A 12,101-nucleotide genomic window follows, 5' to 3' on the forward strand; every position below is an offset into this window, starting at 1 on the left:
GTTTTCGACCAGTTTTAAGAGCTTAATGCTCAAAGGGAATAAGAGAATATAATTATTATTTGTGTGTTTAATCTTAACTGATTTTTCATTTATATTAATTTGCAATTTAATAATTTATTTGACGTGCTTAACATGCGTAATTCCCAATTTTATTAAATCTGGGTACATTTTTACTTTTAATTTCCCTGCAGCAAACTTGGGAAAAAGTGTTGCTTAAATTTCCTCATAAGAGGAAATTCCTAGCGAAAGTCCTAGCAAAATTCCCATTGAGTACATTTGCAGGACATTTTGTGGTATATTTCCAAAGTTTTGGCACAAAGCGACCTCTAGCGACAACATCCCGAAGCATGCTGTTGGCTAACAGCGGCTGCTGCTGTTAACGTAACAGTGCTGTGCATAACAGCAACTGCTAAGGTTAATTTACTGCTAATAACAGTCACAAACTTAACATTGCAGCAGCTTTTTAACGTGCAATAAAAACTAATAAAATGCATTTTTAAATCGTAAATTGTGAGCAATGTTAAGGCAAGCAGTTAACAGCGACTACGTGGCTTTTGCCATGGCAACTTAAGCCACAACACACAAGGCCAATGTCGTTGCCAGTGGCAACTTTTAACCAAATCAGCTGGCCACCGCTGCATGTAAACAAATAAATAAAACGACAAAAAAAAAAAAAAAACGAGTGCTTAAACAATTACCAAATTCGCCATGTGTTAAATGGGTTTGCTGTGCGATAAGCTGCGCCGCTTTTGCTGCTGTTGTTGTTGCTGCTTCCGGTGTTGCAAGGAGTCGCCACAAGCAGCGGCTGCAACAGCGGCAGCGCAGTTTAAGATTCTGCTGCTGGGTGCCACAGGAAGTGGTAAGACACAATTGGGACTGCAGCTGAGTGGGAAGCAACGCGACGCCGACGATTTGGGGCCAACGAACGGAGTTCGTTGCTATCGTATCGAAGATCTGGTCACACTGTTGCTCCTCACCGAAGTCGGTGGCAGCCAGGACATGCAACGCATCTGGCCTTATTACTATGCCAGCTGCAATGCGCTGATCTTTTGCTTCGATCTCAGTGCCAGCAACGAGACGTTGCAACAACACTTTGAGGTGTTGCAACGTTGCTTGCAACACGAGGCAATGCGTGGCAAGCCGGTGTTGCTCGTTGCCACACGGCATCGCGATGGCGTTCAGCTCTACGATGTGGAACATGCCTTTGGACTCGAGCATGTGGCACGCAGCACAGGTTGCCCCCTGTACATCTGCCACATGGACAACGAGGATCTGCAACGTGGCATGAACTGGCTGCAGCGACAGTTGCAACTCCTGGCGCCGACTTTGTTGCAACGCATCAAATACGACGTCAATTTGCAGGTAAACTCGACTTCACAGAGCGTACACTGAGAGAAATAGTCGAGTATATTGACTCTACTTTGTTTACACTGAGAGAAAAAGTCAAGCTGTTTGACTCTACTTTGTTTACACTGAGAGAAAAAGTCGAGCTGCTTGATTTCAATTCGGTACACTGAGAGAAAAAGTCCAGCAGCTTGACTACACTTCGTTTACACTAAGAGAAAAAGTCGAGAAGATTGACTCCACTTCGGTACACTGAAAGAAAAAGTCGAGCTACATGACTCCACTTCGCGTACACTGGGAGAAATAGTCGAGTAGATTGACTCCACTTTGTTTACACTGAGAGAAAAAGTCCAGCAGCTTGATTTCAATTCGGTGCACAGAGAGAAAAAGTCGAACAGCTTGGCTCCACTTCATGTACACTGAGAGAAATAGTCGAGTAGATTGACTCCACTTCGTTTACGTTAAGATAAAAAGTCGAACAGCTTCTTGAAAATCTTGATTATTCATTTTTTCAAATGCAAATTTCTTTATTCATTCATTATTTTATTATATTCATTATTTCTTAGGGAAACTTCCTATCTATATTTTTATGTTTATCTCGTTTTCGCTATTTTATTATTTTGTAATACTTATTCTCGACTAATATCAGTATTATCCATTATTCCTTATTCGTCAAATATACAATTTTTTCCCATAAGTTTTTCCAATCTATATTTTTATGCCTCTTTGTCTCTATTTAATAATTTTTGAAAATTAATTCTCATCTGATCCATTATTTCTTATTCGTCAAAATTACAATTTTTCCAAACTATATATTTATATTTATTTTTCTTTCTCTATTTAAGTAGTTTCGACTATGCATTCTCAACTAACTGCATTTAAAACCCTTAATAACAAAAATTTAATACTTCAAATTTTTAAGTGCATGTTTTCTAATCAACATGTGTATTTCCTAATAACAATTTCTAAATTTAATTTAAATATTCAATTTCAAAATGTAATTACCAAAACACTTTTAATGCATTTTTCATAACTTTTCCTTAAAAACCTTAATATTAAAAAGATATTTAAAATTCCCTTGGAAAAGTCCCTTTGCACTATTTAATTTACCGTTTATTTACATAAAAAATAATGTTCATTTTGTAATACATATGTATTTTACCGACTTAAAAAAGAAAAAAAAATTAAATTCCAATTCCATAAATTTCCCCACAGCAAAAAATTCCATTCAAATAGTTTCAATTCATAATATTCAAACCAAATACATATTGCCATCTCTTTTTCGCCCCCGTAGTCGTGGCAGCAGCGCAAACGCTCCTTGCTGCCCAATGGCAAGCTGCAGCAAGTGCATCGACAGCGATTTCGCCGTCCGCATAGAAAGGTATGTAAGTCAAAGACTTTCGCTATTTGCAGCGAATTCAATTCGCCTTCTCTTTGTTTCTTGCAGCTGTGGCCAATGCCCCAGGCCAATGACGTCACAAGAGCCCGGCCCAACACTGCGCCAGCCGCCATCTTTGTCCTGCGATCGACGCAGCCGCCAGCGAAGCCCTAGCGCTGCTCAGGACACTACAGCGAATGTGCCAAACGAACAACCAAATACTCAATTTTTTTTGTCGCCTACAAACTAATTGCATTTTTCTTATAACAAATACATCAAAGTCTAATTTTCAAGAATCCAATAAGAATTGTTGAATGTAGCTATGAATGTGTGTGTGTATGTGAATGGAACTTACCTCCGTATCCAATTGGAGAGTTATTATGCTGTGTGTGCTGGTTTCTTTCATTTTACACTATCACTATTTCACTTTAAACCATTAATTTACACTTTTTCTACACTCACTTTAATTATATCACTTAAAAAAAGGAAAAAAATACGACGAAAAACGCGATGCCAGCCAACCGACGCGCGCGAAAATTTGCAACTGCCATTTGCAGAGATCCAGGGCTGCAACATAATACCGTGATGATCGTGACTGTGTAATCGATAGTGCACCGATTAGAAATCAATTGGAAAAAGATTATTTAAAAGCTTTTGTGGTTTATAATAGCATTATATATTTAGATATTCCCAAATATCAATAATTTGTTAGAAACAGCGAACGGATAACTGCTGTTTTAATCAAGGAAAATATCGATAACGACCGTTGTCGATTATTGAATTCCAATTGCCCCCCAACTGTATAGAATTAAAATGCCAAATTTGATGTTACTCATATGCCAAATTCGTTGATGGTTGACAGTTGACTGACAGCAGTTCAAACGCTAAATAATTAATGCACCTGTCGCTACCAAATTTAAATGTATTTTATGCCCCCCATTCGTGCATTCTAATCATCGGTCATTGACCTTGCTGACGTCACAAATGAGCACAAAGCGCAAGTGGTAAAAATGATGCAAAAATAGAAAACATACAATGCTATGATTAATATGATTAATATTTTCAATTTCTTTACTGTTTTTATTTAAATTGAGTTAATTAAAGATTATATGCGTTTAATTAATTGCGGTGTCGAGACAAAACCACCTTACATGTGATAAATTTGCCATTCACCATGTGACGCGGGTGAAATACATTACAAAGGATTCACATAAGCATCAAGTGGTTATCGTTTAAGAAAATTAGCATTATTGGCATTGATATTGAGGAATAATAATTGAAACTACGCTTGTGTTGCAATTTTCAACTGCTGCTGCTGCTGTTGCTGTTGCTGGCGTGTGGCATTGATGCATTTTAAAGGTGTCAGCCAGCCAAACAAAAGCTGCTAACGTTCATGTGATGTGATGTGATGTGATGATGTTGCATGTGGTGGCCGCTAACTTTGTGCGCGCGACAGCAGACGTTGGTTGTGCGGAGTGTACTCCTTGTTTGCCGAGGAGTGGGGGGAGGGTGCAAATAGTGACGTGACGTTGCTGCCATTGCCCCAAGGGTATTTTACACTGTGGAGTGAATGGCTGTTAGTAGAAACGGGAAGGCGATCAGTATAAAGCGTGAACAAATCATTATCGATGTATTGCATTAATCGATTAGAGCACAAAATTGTTGTATTGAATAACAAATAATAGAAAAGTGTTTTATGAAACTGATCAATTTGTAAATGTAAAGTAAATAAAATTTCCAAAAATATCGATATGTTTATAGAACATCAATGCATCGATATCATCTACTACGTGTGTGGACATTTTGCCTGACTTTGGCGCACGTTTACAACTTTTCATTGCGCTGCATCGTTATCGATGTATTGCATTAATCGATTAGAGCACTAAATTTTTTGTATTGAAGTTTGATTAACAGTAAGTTCCCTTCGGAGTTTAACTGAGTAACAAATAATAGAAAAGTGTTTTATGAAACTGATCAATTTGTAAATGTAAAGTAAATAAAATTTCCAAAAATATCGATATGTTTATAGAACATCAATGCATCGATATCATCTACTACGTGTGTGGACATTTTGCCTGACTTTGGCGCACGTTTACAACTTTTCACTGCACTGCATCGTTATCGATGTATTGCATTAATCGATTAGAGCACAAAATTGTTGTATTGAAGTTTGATAAACACTAAGTTCCCTTCGGAGTTTAACTGACTAACAAATAATAGAAAAGTGTTTAATGAAACTGATCAATTTGTAAATGTAAAGTAAATGCAATTTCCAAAAATATCGATATCGTTAGATCATCGATGCATTGATATCATCGTCGTTGTTTTCTCATCTCTACTACTTCGTGGACATTTTGCCTGACATTGGCAGCGCGTTTGCGGCTTTTCACTGCTCTAAAATTCAATTGGGCTAACATTAACTATTGTTGTGTTAGTGTGATGTGCAGAATCTCTCCTGTGCTGTCGTCGTCGTCGTCGTCGTCGTCATCGTCTCGCGGCTGGCAGCTCGATGATGTATTGCAGCAGCGCAGTAATAAGTAAACCACAAGAACACCGACGCACACACACACAAGTGCACACGCATGGAGCGTATTCAAACAATTACCAATACACTAACACAGATTGCCACCCACTTTTTGGCCGGCGGCTAACGGTTCCTGCGAACATTGATGATTGCGGCTCGTTGACGGCGCCCGCCATTGTTATTGCTGTTCTTGTTGTTGTTGCTGTTGCTGTTGTCGGTGTCTGGAGACGCTCGAACGTGTGCTCATAATAATCCCGATATACTATAAGGAACAAAAAAAAGCGGCCGCCGATGCAAACACACACACATACACGCATGCACTTCTCACGCATACATAAATAAACATGTGTCGCCGTGTGTTGTAACGAAAAGTGTAAAATAAGCATCAATCATCGCTTATTTGAGTTGTCATCAATCACACACACACACACAGAGAGAGAGGGAGAGAGACCGCGCTACGCTGCGGTGACAACGGACCACAGCAACAACAACTACAACTACTGCAAGGGAAGCAACAAGCAGCAGCGGCGTCATCCTTGATGGTAAGCTAACCCTGACTCCCTCCCTCTCCCTTCCCTTCCCTTCCTCCATTTCTCCCTCTCCCTCCCTGTCTCCCTCTTTTCATGCCACCCTTACAAATTTGCTGCCACCTTTAACAATATTTGCAACCCCTTTTTACTTTAGGACACTGGCGATGCGTTGATATCCTCGATATCCTCCCCTCTCAACACTTCACCCCCCAACTCCTAATCAGCTTTTGCCAGTTATTAAATCATCAGGTTGCACGATCAAGCGACCAAAAAAACGCCCATCCGCTGTCACATGTCTGTCAACAGTCAAAAAAAAAATAGCGAAGTAACCAAATATCCTGGTCGCAGGACGTTAACCAGGAATTGCGTGCGTCAAGCTAGAAAATAAAGATTTAATCGGCATTTATGTATGTATGTATTTTTCAACGCCTTTTTGGCAGACCCTCGAAAAAGTGTTTTGAATGGATGAAGCATGTCAAGTAATGTCCAATCTCTGGTAAATATGGAATACACACACATACACACATATTACTATAGATAGTATTGATATAATAAGAAAACTTTTATGCACTTTGCAGAGACTTTGATAAGCATATTTTATTATGTCATGCGAAGAAAAAGAAGGAAGAAGAAAAAGGACATTCGATGGAGAGAGGAGGTGGCTGAAGATTAGCAAAGCGAAAGGATGCGTGACATCGAAATCGAGTTTCGAATTATTTTAAATCAGAGTGGAACATTTGAAGTGTTCAGTTGATAGTTGAAGTAAGTCAACTTTCTGTGTATTAGGTTAAAAAGTATTATTCACATCTATATTTAGTTTTATATTAATATTTTAATCTTATTATAAGCAGAAGGAAGTTTCTTAAGCATTTCCATAGTTAAAATACTTAAGTTTATACATTTTTGGCTAAGAAGTCTTATTTATATTGAAGTTAATTCTTTTCAGAATTGTTTTTGTGTCAATTAAATATTTATTTTTGATTACAATTTCTTTAAAATAATATAGTAGAAATAAGTTCATAAATTTAAGGTTATTTATATTGTTGTTACCTCAAAATTGATTTAAAATTGTTTGTCTTAATTGTAATTGTAATTTCTTAAATTGAAATCAAATATTTTGATAAAGTTCTTTAAGGTTTTCTATACGTAGTTGAAATAAGTTCTTAAACTATTAAAGAACATAACAATTTTTAAATACGAAATTACAATTGGAATATAAAAAGTTAAGAAAGTTCTATAAGCTTTTCACAAATTAAACAAAAATTTAATGAAATTTAAATAATGATTTACAATTGTCACATATTCAATTTTACAGATGTTAAATCAATTCGAATTTCTTATGTTAAATCCCTAATCATCATAAATTATTATTATATAAAAGTATTAAAGTTGAAACTAGTTCACAAAATATAAAAGAATGTAATGATATTTAAATGTTTATTTATTTATTGGCACATATTCAATATTAGGTGTCAAATAAAATTGAATAGATAGTAAATAGTATAATTAAACGTAAGTTTGTTTGCAAATTAAATTAGTTTCTTTACTATATTTCTTTTAAGTGTTAGCTCTACAAATTTTAGCTTATATTATAAATTATTAGATGTTAGTGAACTCCATGCTATAATTTTATTTTTATTATGTACTATTTTATTTGATATGCAATGCATTTTTGTTATTACTCTCATAATAATATATAGAGTATTTTATATTTGTAATAAACAATTGTGTATAAATTTGTTAGGATAATAAAATAATTTAAGAAAAAGAATATGAATATAATAAACAAATATGAAAACTATGCTTATAAGTGTAGTTTTATTATTTATGAAAATATGATTGAAAAATGAATGCCACAATTTTCATATTTGTATTTAGTGTTCTATCACATTTTAAGAAATAACACAAATTTGTTGGAAAAATAAAACAATTTAAGAAAAATTTATTAAACTTCGATCAGAACATTTAATAAACGAATATGAAAACTATGCTTATAAGTTTAGATTGATTATTTATGATTGAAAAGTAAATGCCACAATTTTCATATTTGTATTTAGTGTTCTATCTTATTTTAAGAAATAACACATATTAAAAAAAATGTTAATATACAATTGTAAACAAATTTGTTGGAATAATAAAATAATTTAAGAAAAATTAATTAAGCTTCGATCAGAACATTTAATAAACGAATATGAAAAACTATCCTTATAAGTTTAGATTGATTATTTATGATCGAAAAATTAATGCCGTTGTTTTCATATTTGTATTTAGTGTTCTATCTTATTTTAAGAAATAACACATATAATATTTAATATTTGTAATATAAAATTGTGAACAAATTTGCTAGAATAATAGAATAGACTAGAATGAAATTAAACTTCGATCAGCGTATTTAACAAACTAATATGAAAACTTTTACCTATGAAAATATGATTGAAAAATGAATGCCACAATTTTCATATATGTTCTAACACATATAATATTTAATATTTTTAATAAATGAATCTTTTAATGTTATAATTGCAGCAAATAAATGGCACTAAAGTGAAGCTTCCACTGAAGAACTGATTGCCAGATTCTGTCTGTCTGACGAAGAGTCGCAAATTTGTTGCCCGGAATCCGAGTGGCTTTAAGCAGGAAAGTGGACAATTGAGTGAAGAGTGTGTGTGTGTGTGGACAGATGTCTGGGAACAGAAAGGTCTGTTTGCCTGTTGTTTTACTTATTTTTTTTATTTTTGTGTGTGCATTCGTATTATGAATTAAGCAGCGCGAAGTCTGAACTCGGCTCAATAATTGCAAACTACTGAAGCATTTAATATTTTGAGTGCATTTCCGCGTTACGCGTTTGGCAGAGGGAAAATCAACGAACCAACAACAGCAACAGCAACATCGGAAAATCGAAAGTCTCAGCCTGGAGCCTGGACACAGGTCAGTTGCGGTTCAAGTTGTTGGTCAAACTCAGTCTCTCTCTCTCTCTCTCTCTCTCTTAGTTGCTGTCTCTCTCTCTCTCTGGCTTGGCGTAAAGTTAATAAAGCGCCCCCTGCAGGCAACAAACAATTTGTCCAGAAGTTCAACTCGAGGCAAAGAGGGAAGCTCAACGGACTGCGAACTTGAAATTCTAATTGGCATTTTATGCCGCAGCCAATGCAATGGAAGGAGGGGTGAAGAGGAGGAGGAGAAAAGGGAGCAGGACACAGTGTGTTGGCTGTCGAACAGGTGTGAAATCGTTGACGAATTCTCACGAATACGTTTAATCCGCTTTCTGATTTTTGTGTTGCAGCTCGGTTGAGGAACACTTCCATGGATGGGAGGAGACGAGGAGGAGGAGGGAGGGTGGAGGAGCGAACCGTTGATGATGCCAGGCAATGGGCAACGTTTTGCATTTTGCGGGCGATATCATGTTGGATTAAAAGCGCGTCGTGCCCTTCGTTGCAAATTAATTTCGTGTACATGTCCTGCAGCCTTTTGCAAGTTTATGCGCCTGCATCCATCCATCCACATGTGTCTGCCTCACTCTCCCTCTCTCTCTCTCGCTCTCTGGGCACATATCGAGTTACCCAGCCAGGCTACGAACCTGTCCATCACTTGACCCCTTTTGTGATGTCCTGATGTCCAGGACAACCGCAAATGTTAAAGCGGCGTGACTTTATTTGATTGTGTCTGCGTTGAGTTGAGAGTCGAGAGTTGAGAGTGCGCTGGCATTTTTCGGTTTTTCGGGTTTCGCCTTGTTTTTAGATCCGCTCGGAAATTATACAAAAACAGTAGATACATTTTAACATAACACCGCATTGTTGTCTAAATTGAATTTAAAACCCTTTCCCTTTTTTGGCACCGTTTCTATTTTTATTTAGTCAGTGTTTCCGTGTTAATGAATGTGATCAGAGAAAGCCAACATAAATACTTCATTAACTTGCTGAAAGGAAATTAGCTGAAAGAAGCACATGAAAAGTTAAAGTAAAAAAGGAAATTAGTAGAAAATAGTTTTAAATATTAATAGATGAAATACTTAAATTAAGCTTACTTTTTATTTAAGAAATTTTGAATGTGATTCGATTACTACATGATAATTTATATGTATATTTATTTATATTAATATCCATATTAACAAATGAACGGAAATTCAGTTGAAATATATACAACTGTGAATAACGATGAAATATTTAAAGATAATATAATGTAAATCGGGAATTCTGAATATGATTAGATTATTACATGATAATATATACATATATATATGTAAGTGCTATATATGAAAGGAAAATTAAACAAAATTAGGGAATTAAAAAAAAAATTAAATAAAGAAAAATCAACCGCTTGATATAACGTCCCAATTTATTTTGTATTACATTAAGAATTCTTAATATAATCCAATTAGAAATCAATACATTATATGAACAACATAATAAAGGTAGAAATAAAAATTAATTTTCAATTTCTCAAATGTATAGATTAAGTTGTCATATTGTTTATTTCAAAGCCATAAAATTTGTTTTTATTATATTTAATTATTATTGTTTTGCTTTTGTTTTTCAATTGTTGTCTGCTCTTCATTAATTGCTTGTAATTGTCTAATATTAAATGTTATATGCAAAAACATATGTATAAAATGCATTCTTGAGAATTAAATTATAAAAAATAAAAGAGAATAAAGACTAAACAAACACTTAAAATAAAATTACTATATATACTAAAACAAATCATACAGTTCATATAAAATAATATATTATAAAGATGTCGGAATATTTGGTATACAAAATGAATGTGTGTCATCCGCAGAATGATGAAAATAATTGTGATAACTACGAAATAAAAAGAAATGTGTATACTAGGTGGGCTGAAAAGTAACCTCCTTGACCACCAGAATGCGCTGCTATCGCAAAAATTATTGTCGCTCCTTATAGTCCATTCATATTTAGGTAGCCATGTTGAAATTCAGTGCGATACAGCTCTTAGTTTTGTTTTGACAGCTGATAGTTGTTGACGTGTTTGACATCATGTTGACCATGGAAAAAAACGATTTTCGTTTCCTCATAAAACATTATGTTTTGAGAGGCAAAACAGCGACGGAAACTAAACAAAAGTTGGATAAATACTATGCGGCTCATGCTCCTTCAGATTACACCGTGAAATATTAGTTTCGAGAGTTTCTTGGTGGCCGAACCTCCACTACCGATGAAGTCCTCAGTGGCAGGCCCTCCGATGCGGTTACACAGGAAAATGTCCAAAAAATACATGAAATGGTATTGGCTGACCGGAAAGTGAAAATCCGCGAGCTAGGAAGGAAATCATCGATGCTGCAGAGGAGTATTTACAGACCTTCCGGAGAATTACTTTTCAGATGGGATCAAAAAGTTAGAAAATCGCTGGAATAAGTGTATCGACCTAAAAGAAGACTAAATTGAATAAAAAAAAAAGAAAAAATTAAAAAAAACATTTTTTGTACTTTTCAGCCCATCTAGTACATGAAAATCCACAATGTTCCAAATAAGTAAAATATTAATTCGTCGAGATTTTAAGGATGCCAATCACATGTTGCATTTCATGGTACCATCCAGTTTAGAAATGAAGAAATCAAAGAAGTGCGCAAGATTGTTGTTTCAGAAATACTTTCAAAGCTGCAAATTTAAACAATATAATTACTATGAAGACAACAACAAATATATAATATAATATGCTTGAAACTCACTGAAGAAGAATCCTCAATCTTCTACATTTTGGTACCAGCTACAGCTTAAATAAGTTTTTTATTATTTTTAATAAAATAGTTTGCATATCGATCGGGAGCATCTGAAAAAGCTTAGAAAATTAATTCACATTATTAAAATATAAGTACACAAAAATATACTTTTTGAAAAATATTCGATATTTAAAGAAAAGAAGAAAATTGAGAAAAAATATTAAATCCGAAAAATATATTAAAAAAAAAAGAAAACACTGAAAATTTTGTTTCAGTTTAGCTGTGCTCCCGATGAGTTTAGCCAACTGACTGAGGAAAAATGCACAGGGAAACTTAAATAAAGAAAAACTTGAAATGTCAAAGCCTACTTGGATGTAGCAAAAGTTTTGGGGCTGAAGCAAAGGTAATGTGATTAGAAAAACAATAATTCCTTTTAATAAAGAAACAATAAATTGAACTACAAATAAAATGAAAACATCAAAAATATATATTAAAGAATATATATTAAAGAATGGATAAAAATAAATTAGCTTAGTTTACTTTCAAATAGTTTAATAACTATATTGTTAAGTGTTTCCTACAATATCTCATGTTTAAGGTAATCTATATAGCGTCGTTAATATTAAGGTTTTAAAAGCAAAAGCATAA

The 12,101-nt window shown here is 34.5% G+C and overlaps 1 protein-coding gene and 2 long non-coding RNA genes across 5 annotated transcripts; 2 read left to right on the plus strand and 1 right to left on the minus strand.

Moving 5' to 3' along the window:
* The first annotated feature begins 717 nt into the window (after positions 1-717).
* On the plus strand, positions 718-2,903 carry LOC117565904 (uncharacterized). Its single transcript, XM_034245261.2, has 3 exons — positions 718-1,362; positions 2,639-2,725; positions 2,792-2,903. Exons 1-3 carry the CDS (start codon positions 718-720, stop codon positions 2,894-2,896), a joined length of 837 nt encoding a protein of 278 aa, XP_034101152.1. The 3' UTR covers positions 2,897-2,903.
* A 3,316-nt stretch (positions 2,904-6,219) lies between these two features.
* LOC117572641 (uncharacterized) lies at positions 6,220-9,690 on the plus strand. The gene is made up of 6 exons (XR_004572533.2): positions 6,220-6,272; positions 6,355-6,538; positions 8,303-8,474; positions 8,544-8,704; positions 8,767-8,992; positions 9,057-9,690. It is a non-coding gene; the product is annotated as an uncharacterized LOC117572641 (long non-coding RNA).
* Positions 9,691-10,480: 790 nt separating this feature from the next.
* Positions 10,481-11,766, minus strand: LOC117569834 (uncharacterized). Of its 3 annotated transcripts, none has more exons than XR_004572282.2 (4): positions 11,622-11,766; positions 11,463-11,563; positions 11,220-11,391; positions 10,481-11,158 (listed from the first exon to the last, which is right to left on the minus strand). It is a non-coding gene; the product is annotated as an uncharacterized LOC117569834 (long non-coding RNA). The 3 variants fall into 3 exon arrangements; XR_007955007.1 differs by having other exon boundaries at positions 10,481-11,169; positions 11,463-11,572; XR_004572283.2 differs by having other exon boundaries at positions 10,481-11,169; positions 11,622-11,764.
* Between the last annotated feature and the right edge of the window lie 335 nt (positions 11,767-12,101).

The sequence above is a fragment of the Drosophila albomicans genome, chromosome X, assembly GCF_009650485.2.
Source record: "Drosophila albomicans strain 15112-1751.03 chromosome X, ASM965048v2, whole genome shotgun sequence".
NCBI lineage: Eukaryota > Metazoa > Arthropoda > Insecta > Diptera > Drosophilidae > Drosophila > Drosophila albomicans.

Excerpts from the sequence above, each read along its gene's own strand:
- LOC117565904 (XM_034245261.2), top strand. The coding sequence starts at position 718 with ATGGGTTTGCTGTGCGATAAGCTGCGCCGCTTTTGCTGCTGTTGTTGT. Across the intron at positions 1,363-2,638 it reads AATACGACGTCAATTTGCAG|TCGTGGCAGCAGCGCAAACG; the intron begins GTAAACTCGACT and ends TCGCCCCCGTAG. Across the intron at positions 2,726-2,791 it reads TTCGCCGTCCGCATAGAAAG|CTGTGGCCAATGCCCCAGGC; the intron begins GTATGTAAGTCA and ends TGTTTCTTGCAG.